At 38.6% G+C, this 23309-nt stretch overlaps 3 protein-coding genes across 7 annotated transcripts in view; 1 reads left to right on the top strand and 2 right to left on the bottom strand.

Annotated features, from left to right (window-relative positions):
* tfap2d (transcription factor AP-2 delta (activating enhancer binding protein 2 delta)) overlaps positions 1-6061 on the bottom strand; it is an 85897-nt gene extending 79836 nt beyond the window's left edge. For 2 of the 4 annotated variants that reach the window (XM_077552931.1, XM_077552935.1), the window contains exons 1-2: positions 5975-6055; positions 5381-5462 (exon numbers count right to left, since the gene is read on the bottom strand). The gene's annotated coding sequence lies outside the window, so the exon portion shown is untranslated. Of the gene's footprint in view, positions 1-5380; positions 5463-5709; positions 5836-5974 lie in introns of all 4 variants that reach the window. The other 2 variants (XM_077552932.1, XM_077552930.1) reach the window with 2 other exon arrangements.
* Positions 6062-6294: 233 nt separating this feature from the next.
* LOC144039651 (uncharacterized) lies at positions 6295-8399 on the top strand. Of its 2 annotated transcripts, none has more exons than XM_077553227.1 (4): positions 6295-6421; positions 6759-6869; positions 7353-7588; positions 7668-8399. In XM_077553227.1, exons 1-4 carry the CDS (start codon positions 6311-6313, stop codon positions 7882-7884), a joined length of 675 nt encoding a protein of 224 aa, XP_077409353.1. In that variant the 5' UTR covers positions 6295-6310; the 3' UTR covers positions 7885-8399. The 2 variants fall into 2 exon arrangements, with proteins under 2 accessions (XP_077409353.1, XP_077409352.1); XM_077553226.1 differs by having other exon boundaries at positions 7350-7588.
* Positions 8400-13484: 5085 nt separating this feature from the next.
* On the bottom strand, positions 13485-23015 carry hadhb (hydroxyacyl-CoA dehydrogenase trifunctional multienzyme complex subunit beta). The gene is made up of 16 exons (XM_077552929.1): positions 22922-23015; positions 21110-21182; positions 20977-21018; positions 20798-20894; positions 20167-20211; positions 19984-20083; positions 19813-19900; positions 18423-18610; positions 18111-18291; positions 16212-16333; positions 16048-16127; positions 15923-15970; positions 15759-15846; positions 15579-15653; positions 14208-14372; positions 13485-14103 (listed from the first exon to the last, which is right to left on the bottom strand). The coding sequence occupies exons 2-16, from the start codon at positions 21174-21176 to the stop codon at positions 14068-14070; spliced, it is 1422 nt and encodes a 473-aa protein (XP_077409055.1). The 5' UTR covers positions 21177-21182; positions 22922-23015; the 3' UTR covers positions 13485-14067.
* Positions 23016-23309: the final 294 nt, after the last annotated feature.

The raw sequence follows: 23309 nt of genomic DNA, 5'->3' as shown, positions 1-23309 counted from the left end.
TCACTTCAGTTCTGCCGAGTGTGTGTGAGAGCGCCAAGCGTCGCGCGCCTCCTCTTTATCTCAGGCCTAAGGCTACTGTCACTGAGCCGGGGGGAGAGTGGGAGACCGAGGCAGACAGACAGAGTGGGAGAGAGAGAGAGAGGAGGTGTGTGTGGGGGGTGGAAGAGAGGAAAATGGGGTAGATAATTCACTTGTCAGCTGCCTGATGAAATGCCATTTTAACTGAAGCTGCTAATAGGAGCATTACAGGGGTTCAGCAAGCCACAGACAACTTGCTGTGTGCGTGCGCGCGTCTCATACCAACAACTTTTCCCAATTACATCCGTAGCAACCAAAAACCATCAAACCCAGGTCAATGTACAGAATAGTTGCGTTTCACACCAAAAAAAATTTTCTTTTTTTTAATCCCGTATGTCAACAAAGCTTGTGATAGAATTTTGATTTTGTCATTTCAAATTTAGCAGGTCCACAGAAAAGTTCATAAAAAAAAAAAGTCATGATGTACGACAATAATGTTCAAACTAGAGGTGCAACAATTAATCGATTCATCTACAACTAATCGGTAATTATTTTTGGATAACTGATTGATCGTTAAGAGGCCTACAATAGAACAAATATTAGCCGATCTCTTTATTCCTTTAGGGAAACAGACTGATTAGCATTGTGTTGAATCAAAATTAAAAAATTTAAAAAATTATAAGCCATGGGTCAATATTTTTGCCACTTTTGTGACATGTTACCAACCAAACCAGGAAACAAATCATAAAAAAATAAAAATAATCATGTTAGTGAAAAAAAAAAGCACTGTCATTTAGGGGAAAAAAAGTCCTGTTTTTGAATAAAGTGACGGAAATTAAAACATATTTTAAAACATCTGATTCCTTATTAAAATAATCATTAGTTGGGGCCCTAATTCAAATGTACAATAAAATAATAACATGTACTCCCAAAAATCACCCTAAAAAAGTTTTCTCCGTACTTCTTTATAATACAATCCCCCGTTTTTTGTTGTATATTCAAAACATACCCATAAAGTATAAATGCTTTCATGCTCTTTTCCCATACCATTATTAAGGTATATTTTTAATAACAAATTTTCTAAAGTGTTGTAAGCTATTTTAATTATTATTATTTTTTTAATCTCTTTAACTCTGTAATTTTATGTGAAGCATTTTGAGGTTCATCATGTATGAAATTTGGTATAAGTCAATGATTACATTTATTTACTTTCTATTTTTCTATTGATAATCTGCTTTTATAAATAATGCTTAATTCAAAAAAATTAAAAAATTAAAAATAAATAATGCTTAATAAATTCTGCAGAAACGAATCGCTTCCATAACACTATGTTTACTTTTGCGATTGTAGTTGAGAAAAATGTAGTGAAGTAAACGAGCAGAAACGCCTCTAACAACAATAACCATAACATTAAATTCTTGACGTGTACTTATTAATGAAGTACTTGATGAAAGTGAATACTATGAGATCTCAAACAAGATTAAGATTCTGCCCTGGATTTTTCCGCCGGATACAATGCTGGCTGCTTTGCAGCCTCATCACAGGCACAGCAAACAGTAGCCGTGTCCACCAGCATTAGCGCTTGAAAAGCAACATCTAAGATACACACACACACACACACAATCACTCACTCACACACACACACACAGAGGAAGGGTTAAGAGAGCCCCGAGGCCAAGTGATTTACGCAAGAATGGGCTGAATGCTTGCTGTCTCCGTCCGCGTGTGCAAATGTGCGCGCGCGTGCGAGCAGCCAAAGGCGGCGTTCTCCAATATACATTTCCATACGTTTATATAATAGATTCGAATCTTTTACTCATATATTTTTAATTCCCCGCTTTTATCTACATAAGTGCCCCGGTATGACGCACAAACACGAGCGTGATCATTATATACCGTTTGTAAATGTTTGAAAGAGACAATATTGATTTTTTTTTTCTTCTTCAAACTTCAAAATATGCAACTATTTCTTAATGCTTTTTTTACTGACCCAAATTTCAATCTTGCATAATCTCGTAAATGCAATAACAAACCATAGTCTCAAATACTTTGTCCCAAAAAAAAAAAAAAAAAAATCAAATGTAACTGTAAAGTATTTTTTAATAAATAAACATACAATATGAAAAATGTTAAGGTCGTGTACATACAAGCAGTGGGATTAAAATCTCATTTGCTTTATGCTGAGTGGGAATGCCATCTTGTGGCTAAAAGGGGAGGCCACGTTCCTTCTCCGTCAGCCTTGTGACCAGAGGTCACAGCCATAGCTACTTCCGTGTACACAGCACCCCCTGCAGGATTAATCTTGAACTGATGATTCAGGTCTACAGAATTGGAGGGTATTTTCAATGCTGGATGAATCGAATATTATATTATTATTAATATTAAATATATATATATATAATATTATTAATTATTATTATTATATTATATATTGCTTTATTAGCAGTTTTTCTTGAAAATAGGACAAAAAGTGTTAAACAAATGTTCTGTGTTCTTTTTAAAAAAAATATATATATATATTAGTGCTTCAATTTGAATAACTTACAAGAGCTAAAAATAAATAACTTCTTTTTTTTTTTTAATAATTTGAAAAATAGCACCAAGTTGGTGTTACCAACTCATACATGGGCCCACCAAAAATGTCAAGAGAGCTGCAGTTGAGCTAACTATCTAGCATATTACTTACATTGACAATTTGGTCAAATGTAAACAAAAGGAAAAAGTAGTTTTACGTTTATTTGCGGTTTTCTGTGTCAAAAAATATGGACAAAAAGTATTTCCAAGCCTCATATTCACTTTTTTGAAAATATGTAGGAGTGTAAAAGGACGCGCTAATGCAGCTGCGTCAACCTACGGAAAAGTTTCCCTTTTTAGTTTAAAATAACTTACTTTAACCTCCAGGATCCCTCGCAGAATCCAGGGTGTTTTTTCACCTTTGGTGAAGTATTAAATCCGTTAAATCCGTGTTGTGTTGTACTAGCTAGCTAGCGTTAAGACCTGTGCATTCGTCTCTCCGGTCCAGCGTTGACGTTTACAAACTCCCTTCGTGTTAGGACAGCGTCAGAAAGTCACGACAGTTGAAAATAATATTCATTAGACGGCTAAAGGTTTGAATTAGGGATGTCGAAATTTGTGCGTTAATTTTGACCGACCTTTACTTGGAAAGTCTGTACTGGGGAATTCCAATCGAAACGCAGAAAACATGTCCATGCATGTCCATGCATTAATGCAAGTTAGCATTAATAAATGTAATAATAATGCATATATTTGTGGAGACTGGGGTCAAGTTGCATTTTACAATTTAAAAAATGTGCACAAGTTACTTCATGTTAAAGATGCTCTTAATATGAAAAGAAAAAAGGCACTGAGCTGTCACCAATTTCTTACAAATGCAATGATGCCATCTAGTGGCAGAAAAATAACCTCAACAAAAATCCATATCACACTCGTTTTTACAGTACAGTACCATCTTTTTAATTTTCACTCAATTTTATGAATTATTATGAAATGACTGTTTCAATGACTAAAAGATGCAGCCATATTTCTATTAGTTTAAAACCCGTGGGCAGTATTTTATTTTGAAATGGCTTGGTCAGAACCAACAAAAAGCCCAAAAATGGTCACAATAACGCCTAGGGGTTAAAAATAAAAATCTTTTTTTTTTGTTAACAAGAGTATGAAAACTTAGGGAAAAAAATATTTTATTGTACATTTAGAACAGATATGAAATTTGTGATTAATCATGAGTCAACTACTGAAGTCATGCAATTAATTACGATTAAACATTTAACCGCCCGACACCCCTAAGTTTGAATATACGCGCAAACGTCACACGTCTTGCCATTAAAACATTCCTGTGATTTCATTCATTCTCGCCCACATTTGCTTTTAACAGCACTTTGTAAATTCGAGTCACCACAAGATCGACTTGTATCCATTTGTATGTATTTATTTAACAATACGTTACAATTGCGGTTGTTAGTTTTTACCATTTGACATGTCGAGGTCCGCCAGGCAGAAACGCTCATTTTGTGCAGATTTATAAACAATGAATATTAAGAAATTGACTTGACAGGGACCGTCATAGCAATCTCGCATCTTCATCTCCCCTCCTCTTTCTTCGATCAATAAATACAACGTACAGCCGAGGGTGAGGAAAGGAAATTGCCGGACTGCAATGCTGCAGTATCTCCAAACCATATTCATGTCCCAGCGGCCATCAGTATTCAGCGAGTGAGAAGAAAACAGTGACACTGGATGGGCTCCCAGTGGCTGAGTGCGGAGGAGCAGAGGCCTATGGAGATACACACACACACACCTGCGTGCACCCTGTGTGGCACCTAGATCTCCTAATTTAGCCTCTAGAGAGCTGAGACGTCGGCGTGTCAATCTCACAGTGCAGCTCTTTTCCCCACTTAACTTTTTAACAGACTTTTCTCCTCATCACTACCCTCCGTATTTATAGCTGCCAAGCCTGGAGCAGCCACGTATTCCTGCCACTGTGTGTGTGTGTGTGTGTGTGTGTGTACGCTCGCACGCCCGCGCGCGTGTGGGCTGTATTTACCAACTGTTTATTCTTTTTTTTTTTTTTGCTGCGTGCGTAGAGCCGCACAGCTGTTGATATTGTGGGGTTACGGGGGTTTGGTATTTCAGTCAATTTCCACCGAGACGAAGATGAAGCGCGAGGCAAGAGACAGAAGAGGAAGAGTTGTGAATCGCTGGAGGAGAGAGAGAGAGAGGGGTGGGGGGTATGGGGGGTGGTTATGAGAGCGCCGAGGAAGAAAGAGACGGCGGTTAAAGGGATGGGGGGTTGATGGAGGGGGTTTTGAAGGGGATAGAGGGATGGATGGAGGGATGAAGCAGACTCCTGGCCGAGCGAGCTGCTCTGAGACTAATTAAGGTGAGGGCAGTGGCAGAGAGGAGGTAATGATGAAGAAAAGGATTTACTCTTTCCATCCCTGCGTGGAAAACGCACACCACCACCTCTCTAGACATCACTCGGCGTCCATCAGCCCCCCCACCCCCCTCTCGCCATCACCTGCTTTGCCCTCCATCCCCACTTCTTGTTTTCTATTAGCTCTCCACCAAGACACAATTTGTTCTTCCAAAACAGCAGTTTATACAACAAGGGAAGGTTGTAGTGAGTGTTAAGGACCAACAAGTGCAACTAAGGACTGCTTACAAGGGCTTGTGAAGTCAGTCGAGCGCAGCAATTTTCAAACTTTTGGGAGATTTTTTTCCCTTCATTCTTTCCTGACTTTCTTTTGTATCATTTTTTTTTTAAAGACATTTCACTATTTGCATTAAAGTACACTTTACTCTGTGCTAGCAAAACTAGAAATAGAAAATCCAAATGTTTTACCTTAGACACTTGATGAAGGCTGCATGCTTACTGCTGTGATAGTGACCTTGATCCTGCAAGATTCTGGTCCACGGTATACTGTCTGAAAAACACACATTTTGGAAAACAGCCATTAGGGTCTTAAAATAGCTGGAAGATGGATGAATGGAACAATAGATAATTTCACATTTCTGATATTTCCGTAATGCAACGCTTCCTTTAGACGGTGAAAAAAAAACGCCGCATTGTATTGCTTTTGCCTGTGACTAGCACACAAATCAAGCAGATTTAATTGTTATAGTAGTCAAGTGACATTCCATCCCATTTTGAAATAATAAAAAAATACTCACAAATCAAAACACGACACTCCAAAGTACAATGCTTTTTAATTAACAGACACCTTCCTTTCACCGAGTACAACCACCATTTTGTGACTTGTGACGTAATCGTGGGATGGTCCTTTGAAGTTTGAAACCCTACAGAACATATAAATCCCACAAAGTGAACCCCAAACCTCAGTACTATGAGGCAGATGTGCTAGCCACTAGCTCACTATCTAAAACCACTCCTTTAGTGAACGATGTGGACACTTAATGTATTAACACACACGCTTACCAGGCTGAATTCCTATGACATTTTTAAAACGTCTATATATTGTATTTGTGGTCGTCGATAGCAATGTTTTATGACCCGGAAGCACTTTCATCCCGCTCTTTGATGGCCAAATGTACTTCCGGGTGTTCGTACTAATCGGCCATAGTTGTTGCGTTTTAATATTATATATTTTTTTAAAACGTTATTAGTATTGTATTTGTCACTAGTGTATCTTATATATTCCCGATAATTAGGTAAACTTTAAATAAAATGCTGCTCACACGATTTGGCTCCAAAGCGAACTTGATCGGGATGACGCAAGACGTGACGTCATTTGGCATCGATGCGTTAAGTTGAATGAAAATAACTGGAGAGCAGGGAAGATTTTTACTTTTTTTCCTGGTGAAGATGTCGACCTCATACTTGCGTCGCTCAACAAGTCAGCAGCATCTTACCATGACGTCAACTGTGAGTTTTGAACAATTTGCTTAAATTGTTTTAATGTTGTTTAACCGTCCATTTCTCTTCAAGTAATGCTGTGCTCACGTCTTCGTCGACGAACACAATTGCTACAGAACCAATATACAGTACACAGTTGTCTTAATTGCAGGAATGTTAGTTTCAAGCTTTTTTTTGGGGGGGGGGGTGCTCTTAAGAACTCAATAAACTCAACAAACAACAATATTTATGTGTATGACTGGATAGACAAGTGGATGGAAAGGACAGGTGACTGTTGAAAGTTATTGTTGTGTTGCCGTTTTCTAAAACGTGTGTTTTTGTTTGTTTGTTTGTTTGTTTGTTCTAGTGTTCTGTACCCGAAGTTCTGCAATATCAGCTCCGCTATCGGTGCAGTACTTTTGCTTTGGCACCAGGTGGCGCAAGAAGGAAATATCCTACCTGTTGCAAAAAGTCCAAGGTAAGATAAGTGATTTTTCTACTGATTTATGAACCCATATTTATCATGAGGATGGGGGGTACATTCCAGACCATCACATAACCAAACTCAGAAGACAGGTGAGCTGAGCCGTGACTGGTCGTTTTTTTTTTTTTTTGGGTCATATAACTTTATTGAACAATTGTAAACAGATCACGCAAACAAATTGCGAACATTAGCCGTGACTGGTCGTTAACCGAGCCCTGTAGAACTGTGATGCCATTTTAAGTCGACAGCAAATGACAAAATGGCCGCCCCCATAGAACATATTAGTTAAAAAAAATCTTTGCTGAGCTTTTGTTACAGATTCCAGTTGTTTTGATACCATGTTTAGTTCTCGTTTGGTTAAACGATCGTGAGCTAAAGCAGATGTAAAAAAATAATAAAAATAAATAAAAATCTGTAGTTAAAGCAGATGACAAATAATATAGACATTTGAGTGATTAAAACGTGTTGAACTAGCAGCCAGACCAGAGGCCCAAAGCTCCTCTGAAGAGGAAGAAGTCTTGTGAGACCCAACCCGAGGCAGAGGCGCCCATTCCTCACTCAGCCATCCCACATGATGACCTTCCCGTCGCGTCCATTCTGCCTCGCACCCCACATCCCCCCATCTCCTCTCCATCTCAACCACTCACCATCCACAACCTCTCAGTGGACGACTACCAGCGCATCTATCACCAGATCGAAAAGGACAAATTGAGGTTTGTTTGGCTTCAAAAATCTCAACATGTTCACTATTCCAAGATGTTTATTTAATGTTGCTATTTTGTGCGGCCGCAGGTTCAAGAATAGCCGGGTTGGAGCATACAGGCTCATGGAGGGACGTCGCATCAAACAGATGCTGTGGGAGCGTCTGGGTCGTCCAATGTTTACGACGACGGAGGAGGCGGACGGCCGCCTGCGTATCGCAACGTCGTGCGGCGCTGGTGTGCGCCCCCCGCAGTATGATGTTGATATTACACGTGAGCCCAAACCTCCTAAGTCGTCGTTAAGATGATGAGAAAGAGAGCCGTTGCCAGCCAAAAACGGGGCACTTTTGAGGAACTCACTGGAGAACAAACCCAGAACCTTTTGACTGTAAGGCAAAGGTGCTAGCCTCGAGCTCCACTGTGCCGCTTATTTTTAAAAGAAACATGTTTTATTTTTAATGCATTTTAGTAAATGTTTAGTTCAGGTATTTGTGGTTCAACACAGGGAAAAATTCTACCTGCTTTCTCATGACCAGGAAGTTTTTCTTGGACTTTTTTTTTTTACATTTATCACAGGATGCTGAAACTTTTGCATACTTTTACTTACTTAAGTTATGAATCGTAGCACTATATTGATTTTTGATTTTTGTTATTACTGTTGTTGCACTTTTATTGACTAATTAAATTAAATGGTGCATTCTTTTTAAAGTAAAATTTTAATTGTTTTACTAAATTTTAAGTTTACTCAAATCAGTTGCTGTCAAATAATATAAATATATATTTCTGTTCTGTACATATTGATGGTTTGGTGGTGGTGTTTGGTTTGTAAGAAATAATAAATCTCACATACGCACTTGTTTTATGTTTGTCGATGTTTAGAAAATTAATGCAAGTCAAAAGCTTATTTAGTTGAAAATGTCTTTCATCAAAATTAGGGCTTAAAGTTTTAAATTGTAATTAATTGCATGACTTCAATAGTTAACTCACGAGTAATTGCAAATTTTATATCAGTTCTAAATGTACAATTAAAAAAAAATTCTAAGTTTCATATTCTTGTTAACATAATAGTGGGGGGAAATTACATAGAAATATGGCTGCATCTTTTGATACAGTAATTTCATAATAATCCATAAAATTGAGTTAAAATTAAAAAAAATATGTACTATACTGTAAAAAAAACGAGTGTGATATTGATTTGCGTTGAGGTCATTTTTCTGCCACTAGATGGCATAATTGCATTTGTAAGACTTTGGTGACAGCTCAGTGCATTTTTCTTTTCATATTAATAATCTTTAACATGAAGTAACTTGTGAAATTCTGCACATTTTTAAAAGTGTAAATTACAACTTGACTCCAGTCTCCACAAATATATGCAAAATTATTAAAATTATTACAGGCTTTCCAAGTAAGGAAAAAAACAGTGGCATTAAAGGAACTTTAAACTAACTCAAAATTAATGCACTGATTTTGACACTCCTAATAAAAAATTGTTTGTAATGTGTTACAGTGAAAACATTTCCACACCTTTATCCAAAGTCTCACAAAAAGGTCCAATTAGCATTTTTAGCGCAATCTTGCTAACAGTATCTTCACTATCCTACTTACTGCTGTGAAAAAGGTCATTAAAACAATAAAGCCGAATTTTGCACAGCAGTTATCAAGCAAAACGAGCTTCAGTTCCGCCGACACATTTTGAGCGCAGCGGGAAGTAACATCAAATAAAAACTACACATGCACCTTATTTTCTTGTTTTTCCTCACTAAATGTTGAGACGTATAACCTTTGACCCCTGTAGAGTTCAGCTCTTACGATGGCGGGGCTGAAAGTGGGAGTGGATGTCTTCACTGGACAAGGTCACGCGATGGGACATTTTGACCTTGTAGGGAGGGGGGGGGGGGGGTGAGATGAGGGATAGCGTGTGCGTGTGCGCGCGCGCGCGTCATAGTAAAGTAGCAGCATGTCAGTGTGCGCCGTGTCAAGAGCGCTGTCAGTCACTCATCCATCCAGCTGGCTAATTGGCTCCTTACCCCTTCTCTCTCTCTTCCTCTCTCCCTCCCGCTCTCCCTCCCTCCCTCCATCAGCCATTGCTCCTAACTGCGCGCCGGAGGCCAAAATGCAGATGAGGACTGCCTCGCGTCAGGGGGAGCTTCTGCTCTGCTTAATTATCCGAGCGTGTGCGCGAAGGTGCGCGCGGGAGAGCGCCGGCGCTAGCTTAGCGGTTTTAGCGGCCCCCCCCACCCACACGCGCGCACGCACACACCAAGCTTCCATAGCCGCTGTTGCGTCTATGCTAAACAGCAAAGCATCCTGGGAATTGCAGTGACAGCTCATTTTAGGTTTCCTCGCAGTCTCGCTATGAAAGCGGCGGGAGAGGAGAGACAACCTGTCCCTTACACACCTTCACATATACACACCGTGCTTCTCTCCCTACGGTGCTCATGGGAACAGGTCCGGGGCCTGTCACCAACCTCCCCCCCACCCCACACACTCCCCTCCCCAACCTCGCCGTGGCGGTGACAGGGCTTGTTGACAAACGCCAGCAGTCATCGGGGCACCCTGGGAAATCTTCTGCCACCATTTTGTCAGCACAATGACAGAAGTCGTTAATGTCTCGCCTCTCGCCCTGACACGAGACGCGGCGGCTGACAGACTCTGACACATGCCGTACACACAACACAAACACACAAACACGCTCCTTCACGCACGCGCGCACGCACCGCGCGCGGCCACCTTCTTAAAGACACACACGCGGCTGCCAACTGGTGTGTATATTTAGCGTGCGCGTGTATGAGCAGAGACTGTTAATGAGGAGGCGTGCACGGCTCCTAATGACTCGAGAGTGTCTCCATCCAACGCGGATCGATAACATTTACAATCCCGACAGGAGATCGGGTCCGGCCAACAAGCCTAACTGCCCGTTATGAGAACATGATGAACTCCAGACACTACCAAACACACGCACACACACGAGATACATATGGACAGCTTTGCTGGACAGCCAATTACCGCTTCTCATAAATCGCCAGCTCGTGTGCTCGTGTAACGCTTAACGTGGGACCAACAAGTGCGAGTGATGACAAAAATTCTCTGGAAAAAATCGACAAAGCTTCAGTGTCTTAAGGACACGGGTCCGACGCTAGCTTACCTCATCTCTCATACGTGACGAGGTGAACGCTGCAGGATGTATGCCTAGAAAACAACGAAAGAAATATGACATTTGCGTAAATGCTGCTTGGTCACGTTTGTTGACATTGTGGACACTCGTCATCGATTAAAAGCTGACGGCAAAAGGATATAGAGTGCACATTATATAATTAAACCAAATTGAACATTTTGTTTGTTTACATTTTTTTGCTGGTATGGATACAATTTTGTATGGTGTTCCGCAGGGTTCAATCTTGGGGCCCCCGCTGTTCTACATTTTTCTTTGTTTACATTTACAATGTTATGGACACAACATTTTTATTTTCATTCCAGAAATCCAGTTTAGCATCTTTAAGTCCTATTACACAGTAAATTTCATAGAGTAAATTTTACTCAAAAAAAACTATATTCAGTCGCACTCTAAACAGAGTAAACCTTAAGCATGAAAGATAGATTGACTTAAAGGTTCTGTGATTGTTCCTAACTGTTGAGCATTTTTAAATATATATATATATATATATATATATATATATATATATATATATATATATATATATTACTCTCTTCCGAGTACTATATAATGTGTACTCTATTTAGAATTTATGCAAATTGCTGCAAAATGGAAACATATACAAACATACTTTTTCTTCCTGATGAAAAAAGAGAGCCTAATTCTTTTTTTGGTAGGTTCCATTATTTATAGTAATAGAACACAATATTCTGTGGGCCTTGCAAAATCAGTCAAAATCCAGTAAAACAGCCGGGAGCGAAGGGGGTTGCTTCAGTGAAAATGGCTGGGAGTGAATGAGTCAAATTGAGGAAATGCATTAACTTACATGTGGATGAGGAGGGCCCCGTGACTGGGTTTGCCTCCTTGGCCCCAATCTGCTGAAACGTCTAGTCTAGTCCAACTCTGCCTACAGTCGTATGGTGTTCCACAGGGTTCAGTGTTGGGGCCCTTGTTGTTTTCCATTTTTGCTGCCCCTGGGTTCCGTTTCTCCTCTGCCTACACTCGTCTATAGTCCCGCCTATAGCTTCTTTTCGAGCTATGCGCGCGTGCGCGCGGCGTGAACTCCACTTTCGGCAAGTGTCACGCGCAGAGCAGGTGCGCACGAGCCACCCCAACGCAACTCGAGCGAGGTTGTGCGCGTGCGCCAGAGAGGACGAGATGAAAGCGCGCAGCTACTCCCACCCGCCACGTCCCACTCCTCTTGCGCGCGTCCCGCGCCAGCCTCTCGCATCCTCCCCGCTCGCTCGCCGAACCCGACGCGTAGATTTGTAGTGACAGCAGCGGGTGCCTCCGCCAGTCATCCCCCATAAAAGGTTGCGCGTGATCAAAGGCCCGCTGAGGCAGGGAGGCGGCCCGCCATGTCGACGCGTGTCTTCGGTGTCTCGCAGGGTTGAGGCACTTTTTTTTTCTTTTTTTTTTTGAAGCTTTAAAAACACAAAACCTCGCCTGTCTCTCTCCCCGCTATTTACATTTGAGCGGCGTTTTGCCTTGGCGGTAAAACATTGGTTTTATTCCCCGCGCCTGCAGCCGGTGACAGGCTCGGCTGCATAACGAGTCAAGCGTGGCTTCAACTAAGAATTAAATCTTTAAATACATTTTAAACGGAAGTGTCTGACTGAAGTTATGGTAACAAGGCTCCCGCAACCCGAGGTGTGAGCAGGCTCCCGGGCGGGTGAGGTAAAAAGCGAGGAAATGTTGATATAAATGCAGACGTTCGATGTGAATTAGACAAACACTTGAGCGGGTGATAAGCTGCAGCTTTCTATAAAGTCAACTTTTTAAGTCACCTGCCATTCACGCCCGTGAGTTTCCATATTCATGTTGTTTAAACATCGCCAGAAAGAAGCCCCCCCCCCCACACACACACACACCTCATTAACATCAGTCATGTAGTCAAGAGGCAGACAGCAATATTCACTATCAATTAATTTTGCAGTGCTGACACATCTTGGGGTAGGGGCCTGCATGCAAATGCATCCCAAAAAAAAGGCAATGCATATTTTGAATTCTGACTTTGAATATAAACCCCCAACTTACATTCGTTTCCATATGTTGGATCTTCTTTCATTTGTTATACAGTAGTTTCTTACTGAATAAAACATGACCATCATTAGTTGTTTAAAAAAATAAAAATAAAAGATAATGAGGTGTGCTCTGTATTGTAGTTAAGAAATTGGCATAATCCAATTTTTATCTTGAAGAATTTACTTGATTTTCGAGGCGGGGCAAACAGACAGTGGAATGATCCAATCAGCGAAGACGTAAAAGTGACGTCAGAAAGGCGACTTGTTGGACGGACGTCGCGGGAAGCAAGCACGGACTTGCACACAAGTCGGTGGAAGCAAGGCGAACATCTTCTTTTGAAATCCAGTGCCGTCAGCTGATGACGTTTTAATGACCATGTGTTTCTTGGTCATTTAAAATTCAGTTTAACGCTGAATGAAACAAACTATTGTCTCTCCCGTCGCCATTTTGAATGTTATGAGGATGGACTTCCGTCGCTGGAGAGTGACGTTATTTGCGCAGAATACGTCTCGGCAAATAAAACTAATTTATTGACGTGAATTGCTTTTTGTCCCCCTCCCCCCATTAAATTTGGGATTGTGACTTTACAAATTTTTTTCCTTGAGATGGGGAATAAAATATGTACACTTTCACAATGATACTATTTCCAGTGAGAGTGAGTGAAAACGGCAAATTATTTGTAATACCTTTATTTGAATGTACATGAAAACAACAATCAGTACACCAGAGTTAGTTCCAGCTGGCTTTTATTTTTCAACACAACTTCCTTTTCATTTGTTCAAAATATGTAAGGATTGTTAGAGAGGGTAAAAAAAAAAATGCTGCAAGGTCTGACATAAATATTAACTTTTTGTTCGTTTGTCCATTATGCTAACTGTATGGTTACTTTTATTCCGTCTAATGGACAGCACTTGGAAACATTTCTACATGACAATAATTGTAAAATCAGTGAGCAGCAATGATAAACAAAAACTGAACAAGTATCCTGTCATCACATTCTTTAATTCCGGCAGTTTATAAGAAAAACAACACCTTTCTAACACGTATAAACGTAGCGTAATTTTAGCTCTTCTGAAGGCCTTAACTTTGTGGACTCAAAAGTGCTGACATGATGCTTCTGCCCGTTATCTTAAACCAAAAGGCGACATTCCTCAACTTTTCACTGCGATACATTAAACAGCCATTTGACACAATCGCACCCACTTGAAATGGACTCCTGTCTAATCAAGGCAAAGTGGTGCAAAGATATACACAGGATGTATTATGATGAATCTCATGAGGTTTGTTAGTGATGGAAGTGATGGAAATGCGTTTACTGGGGGTAGGCTTCAATCACCATGGCGTGACCCTGAAAAGCAGGGAAAAATAGATGAACACAATAAAAAGGTGACGTCCCCCCCCCACCCCTCAAAAAAAAATAAATAATAATAATAATAGTTAGCTGGGACTCACTTGTCCTCCAGCGGCACATGCGGCCACAAGTCCAAACTGTCCTCCTTCCTTCTGCAGTCTGTGAGCAACCGTGGTGACCAGTCTGCAACCGGTGGCGCCGAACGGGTGACCCAAGGACAGAGAGCCTCCCCAGTTATTGAACTTCTCCATGGGGGGAGTGCCCACCTTTAAGGAATTTTTGTCAAATGGGAGTTAGAAAATTAATAAAAATAATAATTAAAAAAAAGATTAAAAATAAAAAAATAATAAAATGACAAATAAGTAGTGCTGTCACTATTGAATATTTCGATTAATCTATCGATTATTCAATCGATTAATCGGATTCCTTTAAATTTTGCATTAAAATAAATTACAAAAGCATTTTTCCCCCCCTGATTACTGTTTATTAATCAGTGACTGGTGTTCATTTCGTACTTCGTATATTGATAATAAAAAAAAAAGGAGGGGTATAGACGTACTATATGTTAGTTCAGTCATTGTTTTCCAAAGTAAAAACAAGATGTTTATAATTGTCTTATTTTGATTAAACACAGAAGATAACTACGCAAATCAGTGAACAATTACTGTTGATATGCTGAAATCAGAGGATTTGGATCATTAAAAAAAAAAAAAAGGCTTCAAACGATTACTCGATTATTAACTCACTCACTGCCATAAATTATTATTTTTTTTAAATTATCGGCGACAGGCAATACATTTTTTTTATTGTAATTAATCGTATGACTTCACTAATTAACTCACGATTAATCTCAAATTTTATATCTGTTTTAAATATAAAATGAATTTTTTTTTTCGATGTTTATAGCCGTCAATGGCAGCGAATGAATAAAAAAAATAAAATGAAGAAAAGATTATTAAAAATTTGGGGCGTCAGGCGATTACATTTTTTATTGTAATTAATCAGATGACTTTACTAGTTAACTCACGATTAATCACAAATTTTATATCTGTTTTAAATATAAAATGGAAAAAAATTCTAGGTTTTCATACTCTTGTTAACAAAAGTGGAAAAAATGTTAAACTAATAGAAATTAGTTAAAAAGAATTTTCAACGTTTATAGCGGTCAATGGCAGCGAATGAATAAAAAAAAAAAAAGAAGAAAAGATTATTAAAAATTTGGGGTGTCAGGCGATTACAATTTTTATTGTAATTAATCAGATGACTTTACTAGTTAACTCACGATTAATCACAAATTTTATATCTGTTTTAAATGTACAATAGAAAAATATTTTCATACTCGTTAATAAAAGAGGATTTTTTTACGTTTTTAGCCGTCAATGGAAGTGAATGAGTTTAAATAGTTTTTGATTAATAGATTCATTTTGACATCTCTAAATCGACAGACTAAGAAAAAAAAAATGGAGGTTTACCTTTGACTTTCTGCCCATGTATGTCTGAGCGAACCAATCAGAATCCATCGCCTTCAGATTTGCCATAATCTGACCCTGGAAAACACAAACGACCGTATAACTTGCTATTCTAACAATATTGATGCTCAGTAGCCATAAAACTCTTGCATAACTTCTCCCAAAGTATTTGTGGTCACTTACTGCGAACGCCTCATGGAACTCGAACACATCGATGTCATTCATGGTCAAGCCAGCACGTTCTAAGACTTTGGGTGTGGCGTACGTCGGCCTGAAAGCGTCGCGAAGAATAATCGTCACCTAAAAAATCGGATCACCTTGTGAGGATCGGGGCAAGTGAGACTCACCCCAGGAGCAGCTGATCTTTGGGGTCCTGAGACACGAACACAAAGTCTCTGTTGCGAGGAATTGAAAGAAGCAGGTGTTATTCGGGGGGGTGAAATGGGAGGAAACCAGCAGGGGGCGCAGTTACCTCAGGTAGGCTTTGGGCTTGTAGCCCATTGCCAGAGCTTTCTCTTCAGACATGATCAGCACGGCGGAGGCGCCGTCGGTCTGTGAGCGTAAAAACGTAGAAGGTGTCAAAGGTCAGGAGCTCCTGGCTGCGTGTGTGTGTGTGTGTGTGTGTGCGCGCCTCACCAAAAAGGAGGAGTTGGCGGCGGTGACGGTGCCGTGAGGTTTAACAAAGGCTGGTTTGAGTTTGGCCAGCTGCTCCTTGGAGGACGGACGGATGCCGTTGTCCTTGGAAACAATGTCACGGCCTGCAAAGACAAAAATTTACCAGCGTGTACAGACATACAGTATAGTGGATGAATCGATACTGTTTATATATATATATATATATATATATATATATATATATATATATATTAGGGCTGTCAGTTGATTACAATTATTTATTTATTTCAGACAGACAAGAAATATTTATTTAATAGTTTTACCCTGCCACATGCTTTAAACACAAACAAAAAAAAACATTTAGATTTATTTTATTTTTATTATAGACTTATTTAAAAAAAAAAAAAAAATATATATATATATATATATATATATATATATATATATATACATAAATTGTATTTTCATTTTTTTTTTAATCAGTGGGGAAAATTTTAAACTTTTGAGAAAATGTCTTTTATTTTCTAGATAAAAGTAGTATTTTTACTAAGCAATTTCCCCCAAAGAAAATCTAGTCCAAATTTGATTAATGATAAAAAAAAAAGGTCCTAATTTTACATGAATAGTCTTTATTTTTTCAAAATTGATTACTTTTTTTTTTTTTATTATCGTAAATAATCAAATGATTTCCACTGACTCACAGAAGCCCGGAAACAGTAGAACTGCTCAATTATGAAGAAAATATTAACTCAAAAATTCATTTGAACTATTTCTATTAGTTTGACATTTTTTTCCCACTTTTGTTAAGAGTATGAAAACCCTAAGATTTTTTTTATTGTACATTTAGAACAGATATGAAGTTTGTTAAGTCGTGAGATTAATTACGATTAAAAACTTGAATCGCCAGACGCCCCAAATTTTTTATATTTTTTCCTTTAAAAAAAAAAAAATCATTCACTGCCGTTGACGGCTATTAACGTCAAAAATTTATTTGAACTATTTCTATTAGTTTAACATTTTTTTCCCACTTTTGTTAACAAGAGTATGAAAACCTAGAATTTTTTTATTGTACATTTAGAACAGATATGAAATTCGTTAAGTCATGAGATTAATTACGATTAAAAACTTGAATCGCCTGATGCCCCAAATTTTTTCTAATATTTTTTCCTTTAAAAAAAATAATAAAATTCATTCACTGCCGTTGACGGCTATTAACGTCAAAAATTTATTTGAACTATTTCTATTAGATTAACATTTTTTTCCCACTTTTGTTAACAAGAGTTTGAAAACCTAGAATTTTTTTATTGTACATTTAGAACAGATATGAAATTCGTTAAATTATGAGATTAATTACGATTAAAAACTTGAATCGCCCGACGGCCCAATTTTTTTATAATATTTTTTCCTTAAAAAAAAAAAAATTCCTTCACTGCCGTTGACGGCTATTAACGTCAAAAATTTATTTGAACTATTTCTATTAGTTTAACATTTTTTTCCCACTTTTGTTAACAAGAGTATGAAAACCTAGATTTTTTTTATTGTACATTTAGAACAGATTTTTTTTTTTAAATAACCGCCTTTTGCCTGTAATTTTTAATAATCATTTTTTAATGATTTTATGGCAGTGAATGAGTTAAACACGATTATTTTGGTAATAATTCAAATCATGATTATTATTTGTATTTATTTTTTTCTTTTGGATGAAACAAAATGTATTAGTTTATTTTAAAAAGTCGCAAATTCATATCAATAATCTTTTTTTTGTAATGATTATGCTAATTTTGTAATTGTGGAGCGTAATAATTGAAATCCGACTAACAGGCAGTGTGTAAAAAAAAAAAAGGTGATTTTTGAATTTGTGAATATTAAATCACTGTACAATGTAGTTTCATAACTAGTGAGGTTTGATGAAATATTTACCCGGCACTTTAAAGGACATGACGTCCTGCAGCAAACCAGCATCCTGGGCCTTTTGGGCAAAAGTGTGCGATCGCAGGGCAAACTCGTCCTGCTCCACTCTGGAAACTCCGAAGGCGGCGGCCAGCCGGTCGGCGCTGTGCCCCATCGTTTCGGCCGTGGAGAACTCGGCCACGGCGGGCAGCTTCGGGCACATGAACAAAGTCAAAGCGCGGCGTTATGACGGGTGCGATTCCTAGCATCGCTAATATGTTTACAAGGGATGCAGTGAAAATGGGGGCGTGGCCAAAAGATGACGTTATGACGAACACCTACTTCTGGCGAGAGGTGCGCCAGACGGATGCTGCTGATCAAACCGAGCCGCTGGCCGAGGGTCTTGGCCCTGTTGAGCGACAGCATGGTCTTCCTCATCTTGCGGCTGTGACGGATGGGAACGTCCGACATGAACTCCACCCCGCCCGCCACCACCGAGTCACACTGCCCGGCAGCAATTAGCCCGACGGCTAGCAAAGAGACAAACACAAGTCAGGCAAAACGTGTTTGTTTGGAGCAAACTCAATCAGTGCGTTTGTTTGATTTGATGTGAAGGCAAATATATCCAAGTGAGAACGTTTTGTTTATTAATTATGCTTCAATTGTTGACATTGATTAATGGATGCTAACTTATTTCGTGGTTTAAGCTCAAATCAATCTTCAATAGCTTTTTTTTCCCTTTCAAAAATAACTTCATTCAAAACTCTTGGGGGAAAAAAAGAGTGACATCCGATAGTCACCGATACCAAGTACAGATACTACTAGCACTTTTCATAGTTAAAATTTTCTGCACCAAAAAACAATGATATATTTTTTAACTCATTCACTGCCATTGTCGGCTATAGATGTCAAAAATTAATTTAAACAATTTATATTAGTTTAACATTTTTCCACTTTTGTCAACAAGAGTATGAAATCCTAGATTTTTTTTATTGTATTAGAACAGATATAAAATGTGTGATAAATCATGAGTTAATTAGTGAAGTCATGCGATTAATTACGATAAAAAAATTATTCACCTGACGGTCCTAATTTTTAATAATCTTTTCTTTTAATAAAAAAAAAAGATTATTAAAAAATATTGTATTTTTTTTTATTTGTACTTTTTTTAAATTGATTATTTAAAATTAGGGGCATCAGGAGATTAAAATTTTTCATCGTAATTAATCGCATGACTTCACTAGTTAAATCACGATTAATCACAAATCTTCTCTGTTCTAAATGTACCCCCCAAATTTTTTTTCTAGGTTTTCATACTCTTCTAAAAAAAAATGGGGAAAAAAGTTAAACTAATAGAAATTGTTCAAATGAATTTTTGACGTCTATAGCTGTCAACGGCAGTGAATGAGTTAATCACAAATTTTATATCTGTTCTAAATGTACAAAAAAAATATCTAGGTTTTCATACTCTTGTTAACAAAAGTGGGAAAAAATGTAAACTAATAGAAAAAGTTAAAATTAATTTTTGACGTCTATAGCCGTTGATGGCAGCGAATGAGTTAAAAATTGCATGACATTAACGACATTTTTCTCTCTCTCTAATTTCTACTTCCTGATTAATAATTGAAAGGACCGGTACTGATACCTTGAAATAAGGCCTATAGTTTAATAAACATTTTATTTTTTTTTAAAATGTTGCTTGTTGCGGATAGAAATAGTTGCTCTGCCCTACCTGATGTCATGGCCTGGTTGGATGAGATGCAAGCCATGGTGACCGTGTGAGCGGGGATCTTGTCCGAGAAACCCGCACCCAGCGCTGCCTGGCAACACAGTCGAGCACGCCGCTCATCATCAACCCGAAACGCATCCCTTTTGCATATTTACAAATCCCTCTTTTTAATACCTCTCTGGCGACATTGCTTGTCTTCACCTCCTGAATGACCGTCCCATAAATGATGTAGTCCACAGCATCTTTGGGCAGGCCTGTTTTGTGCAAAAGACCTCTACCGAAAAAAACACATTTTTTTTTTGCCTCAATAAAATGATGAAACGGCAGTGAGGTCAAAAAAAAAAATTGGACACTTACTGTAGGGCTGCTCGTGCCAGGTCGTGAGGCATCAGGTCAGCGTAACTATAAACAAAGCAAAGTGGACGTCAAGCTCCTGAGGTCATCTTTCCGGACTAAAACTAGCATTTTAACCCTGGAGAACCCACGGGGTCAAATTTGGCCCGTATAAATTCTGCTACTCAAATAACAAAGACTTTTTTTTTTTTTTACAAATTTAACTTCAAAAGGCCAGAGTGCCACTTCTGACCCCTGCATGGGGCCATCTAGTGGATGAATCTTGCACTTACATGAGCCAGAGTGGTGGTGACAAGATGGCTGGCAACATGCTGTTTTGTTGAGCTGGAAATCAATCCAAACAAAACCATCTTCTCAGCAAACCATCAGATGGTAAAAAAAATATTTTTTTTGTTAATCCATTTCATATCATGTTGCAGAATGCCTAGGAGTATGTTTTATATATATATATTTTTGATAAATTAGCAACTCTGAGCTAGTTAAAAAAAAGGGTTAAAATTGAAAAAACATATATTTTGATGTTCAGTGAATTTATAGCAGTCATTTAATGTATAATTCATAATTTTCCAAAGAAGAAAAGGGTTCTTGGGTTCTCCAGGGTTAATGAGAATTGCAGGAGTGTACAATGACGTACGTGGTTCCAGACATTAGGAAGGGGGTTCGTACCCCTTCCACCAGCACGATGTTCTTCACGCCAGGACGGGCCAGCGTCTTCTTGCTTTTTGTCTGAGCTGGAAAACAAACAAACAAACACAAGTTAGCTCGCTGATCGTCGTTATTAGCCTCTTGGAAACAAGTAGGTCAAGCCCGCACCTTGAACCTGGAGCGGCGTTGTCGTGCTGAGAGAACGTGCGACTGGAACACAAATTCCACACGATTAGCATTTCATAAAGACAAATTGCTAAATTGCGGGCCAACCCCCTTGTGATGTATGATGATGGCTTACCGTACTGCACAGCCCACGAGGGGCTGACAGGGGAGCCCCGCATCGACTTCAAGAGCATGGAAGCCATAATGTTCTGCAAAATTAAATGGAACATGGTCAACTTTTGTTTTGTTTTTTTTAACTGAGCACAGTGGCCCCTAAAATGACATTTTTAGCTTGACTTGTGTCACATTTTCAATCAAAAATCGATTCTAATTGCGATTCTCACTTAGTACGATTCAGAATCGATTTTAAATGTCCCAAAATCGATTTTATTTCAATTATTTTATACTGTCTTGCCTTTGTCTGTGTGTGCCTTTATTTGGAGCGCTGTTCATGTTGTACCCGGTTTGGCCACTGAGGGGCAGTGTGGTTCCACGCGGTCTAATACACTGCTAAGTTGTAGCCACATTAGTCAAAGTCACAATCAAGTTATTCCAATAAAAGTTTTTTTTTTCCCAGCGTGGAGCGAGTAGCGTGCTAACTAGCATTAGCGAGTCAGACTGGAGTAGATCATTACGATTCCTTGCACATCTATAGATTGAAGCAAAAATCAGTCAATTAACTCTTTGACTGCCAGACGTTTTCAGAAAAGGGATGCCGTGGGTGCCAGCCGATTTTTAAGCATTTTGACTGATCTTTCAAGGTCCATAGAAAATAATGTGTTTGGACTATGGAAACACACATACTGCCAAAACAAGATTGGACTCTCATCTTCCATCAGAAAAAAAAAAAGTTTGTTTCTACCTTATTCCGTTTTTGAGTAATCAACAATAGAAAATGGTTAGTTTCACCTGTTTTGAAAAAAAACGTCTTTTAACGTCTTTGGCACTCCTCCATAGGATTTTACGAAACGTTATTTAACGTTTTTGGCAGTCAAAGAGTTAAATCATTTTGAATCAAAAATCGTTCTTAATCAAAAATTGATTCTGAATCGAATCCCAGACACAAAAATCAGGTTCCAATCGTGAGACATTCAAAGATTCCCACCCCTAATGTTTACTATATTACTGATAAATGGGCTGAAGTGTGGACCAGAAGGGAGTCAGCAAAAAAAAAAAAAGTATTAAAAAAACAAAAACAATCATCAATTTACTGGTTAATAGATGAAAAATGTACTATTTACAAAACAAGATATGCTAGCTAACGCAACATAAAAGACACACAAATCAAGATATTCGCTTGCCTTATTTCCTAACCTGAATAATTTAAGACTATTCCATCACCTTTGAACACCAGTTAAAAGAGCAAATGAGAATTTCGTTAAGCAAATATAAATGGCAAACACCACTTCATATTTCTACATTTGCTGCTTAAGAGCTAATTTAAGTGACGTCATTTTTTCCCCACACGTGACAACATGGAATGTCATTTCTCGGCCCTTTATCCCTACAGAACCCGAGTTGCCAGTAATTGAGCAACCAAACAAAAACACACATACATACAAAATCCATATTTATTTAAATGCAGGCGCAGCGATGTGACATTTCATTGACGGTCACCCTGTTAGCCAAACCCTCCTCACCCCGTCTATGACCCTTCACCTAGATCTGCTAACTTAAGATCGTCGAGACTTAAACTTGGTCAAAAGTATTTCGAGGTTGATTATGCATTTACCAGCATTTAACGCAAATGTTTACCAAACATAAATGGAACAATTCGGTTTGTATTACAGCATTGTGTTGCGAATGGGACTGCTTGCTAGCTTGCTGGCGGCGCTGCTTTCTTTCATCGTCATGCTTCCTAGTCATTATTTCAACATATTTTTGGACAATCATGTCATGCTTTATTGTAAATTCAGTCACTTTAACTATAATGAGGTTGGTTTCTTACCTGTGCAGTACTTAGTATGTGCTCGCTTCCCTGTCAAAGGTTTGCCGTGTACAGCGCAGCTGGACTACAAACCTGCTTTCAGTCTCTAGGACCCAAAGCTGTTTTAGCTGACCAAAAATATGCCAGAACATGGTACTGCTTTAAAAGGACAATATGAAGCTCATTTCCGTTTTTTGATGTTCTTATGAATACACAATCGTCTATATATAACAAAATACATTATTTTACCAATAACTACTTTTTAATTATTTTTATTGAAGATTATTTATATCATGGCGACAACCACGACTGTCACTCGACTGTCAATATCTGGTGCGCCCTCTTCAGTTCGAATAGTTTCCACTTCGGGCATGGCTGCTACTCTTTTTTTTCCCAGTTGTTTCTGTAG

Source organism: Vanacampus margaritifer, chromosome 19, assembly GCF_051991255.1.
Source record: "Vanacampus margaritifer isolate UIUO_Vmar chromosome 19, RoL_Vmar_1.0, whole genome shotgun sequence".
Classification (NCBI taxonomy): Eukaryota; Metazoa; Chordata; class Actinopteri; order Syngnathiformes; family Syngnathidae; genus Vanacampus; species Vanacampus margaritifer.
Note: the sequence above shows the minus strand (reverse complement) of the source record. Positions and strands in the feature narration are given on the sequence as shown.

What these genes read in the sequence shown, in the direction of transcription:
- LOC144039651 (XM_077553226.1), top strand. Translation starts at nt 6,311, where the DNA reads ATGAAAATAACTGGAGAGCAGGGAAGATTTTTACTTTTTTTCCTGGTG. An exon ending in ATCTTACCATGACGTCAACT is followed by an intron (nt 6,422 to 6,758) that starts GTGAGTTTTGAA and finishes TGTTTGTTCTAG; the next exon opens with TGTTCTGTACCCGAAGTTCT. An exon ending in CCTGTTGCAAAAAGTCCAAG is followed by an intron (nt 6,870 to 7,349) that starts GTAAGATAAGTG and finishes GTGTTGAACTAG; the next exon opens with CAGCCAGACCAGAGGCCCAA.
- hadhb (XM_077552929.1), bottom strand. Translation starts at nt 21,176, where the DNA reads ATGGCTTCCATGCTCTTGAAGTCGATGCGGGGCTCCCCTGTCAGCCCC. An exon ending in TTCCTAATGTCTGGAACCAC is followed by an intron (nt 20,212 to 20,797) that starts GTACGTCATTGT and finishes CTTTGTTTATAG; the next exon opens with TTACGCTGACCTGATGCCTC. An exon ending in TGGCGCACCTCTCGCCAGAA is followed by an intron (nt 18,292 to 18,422) that starts GTAGGTGTTCGT and finishes ATGTGCCCGAAG; the next exon opens with CTGCCCGCCGTGGCCGAGTT.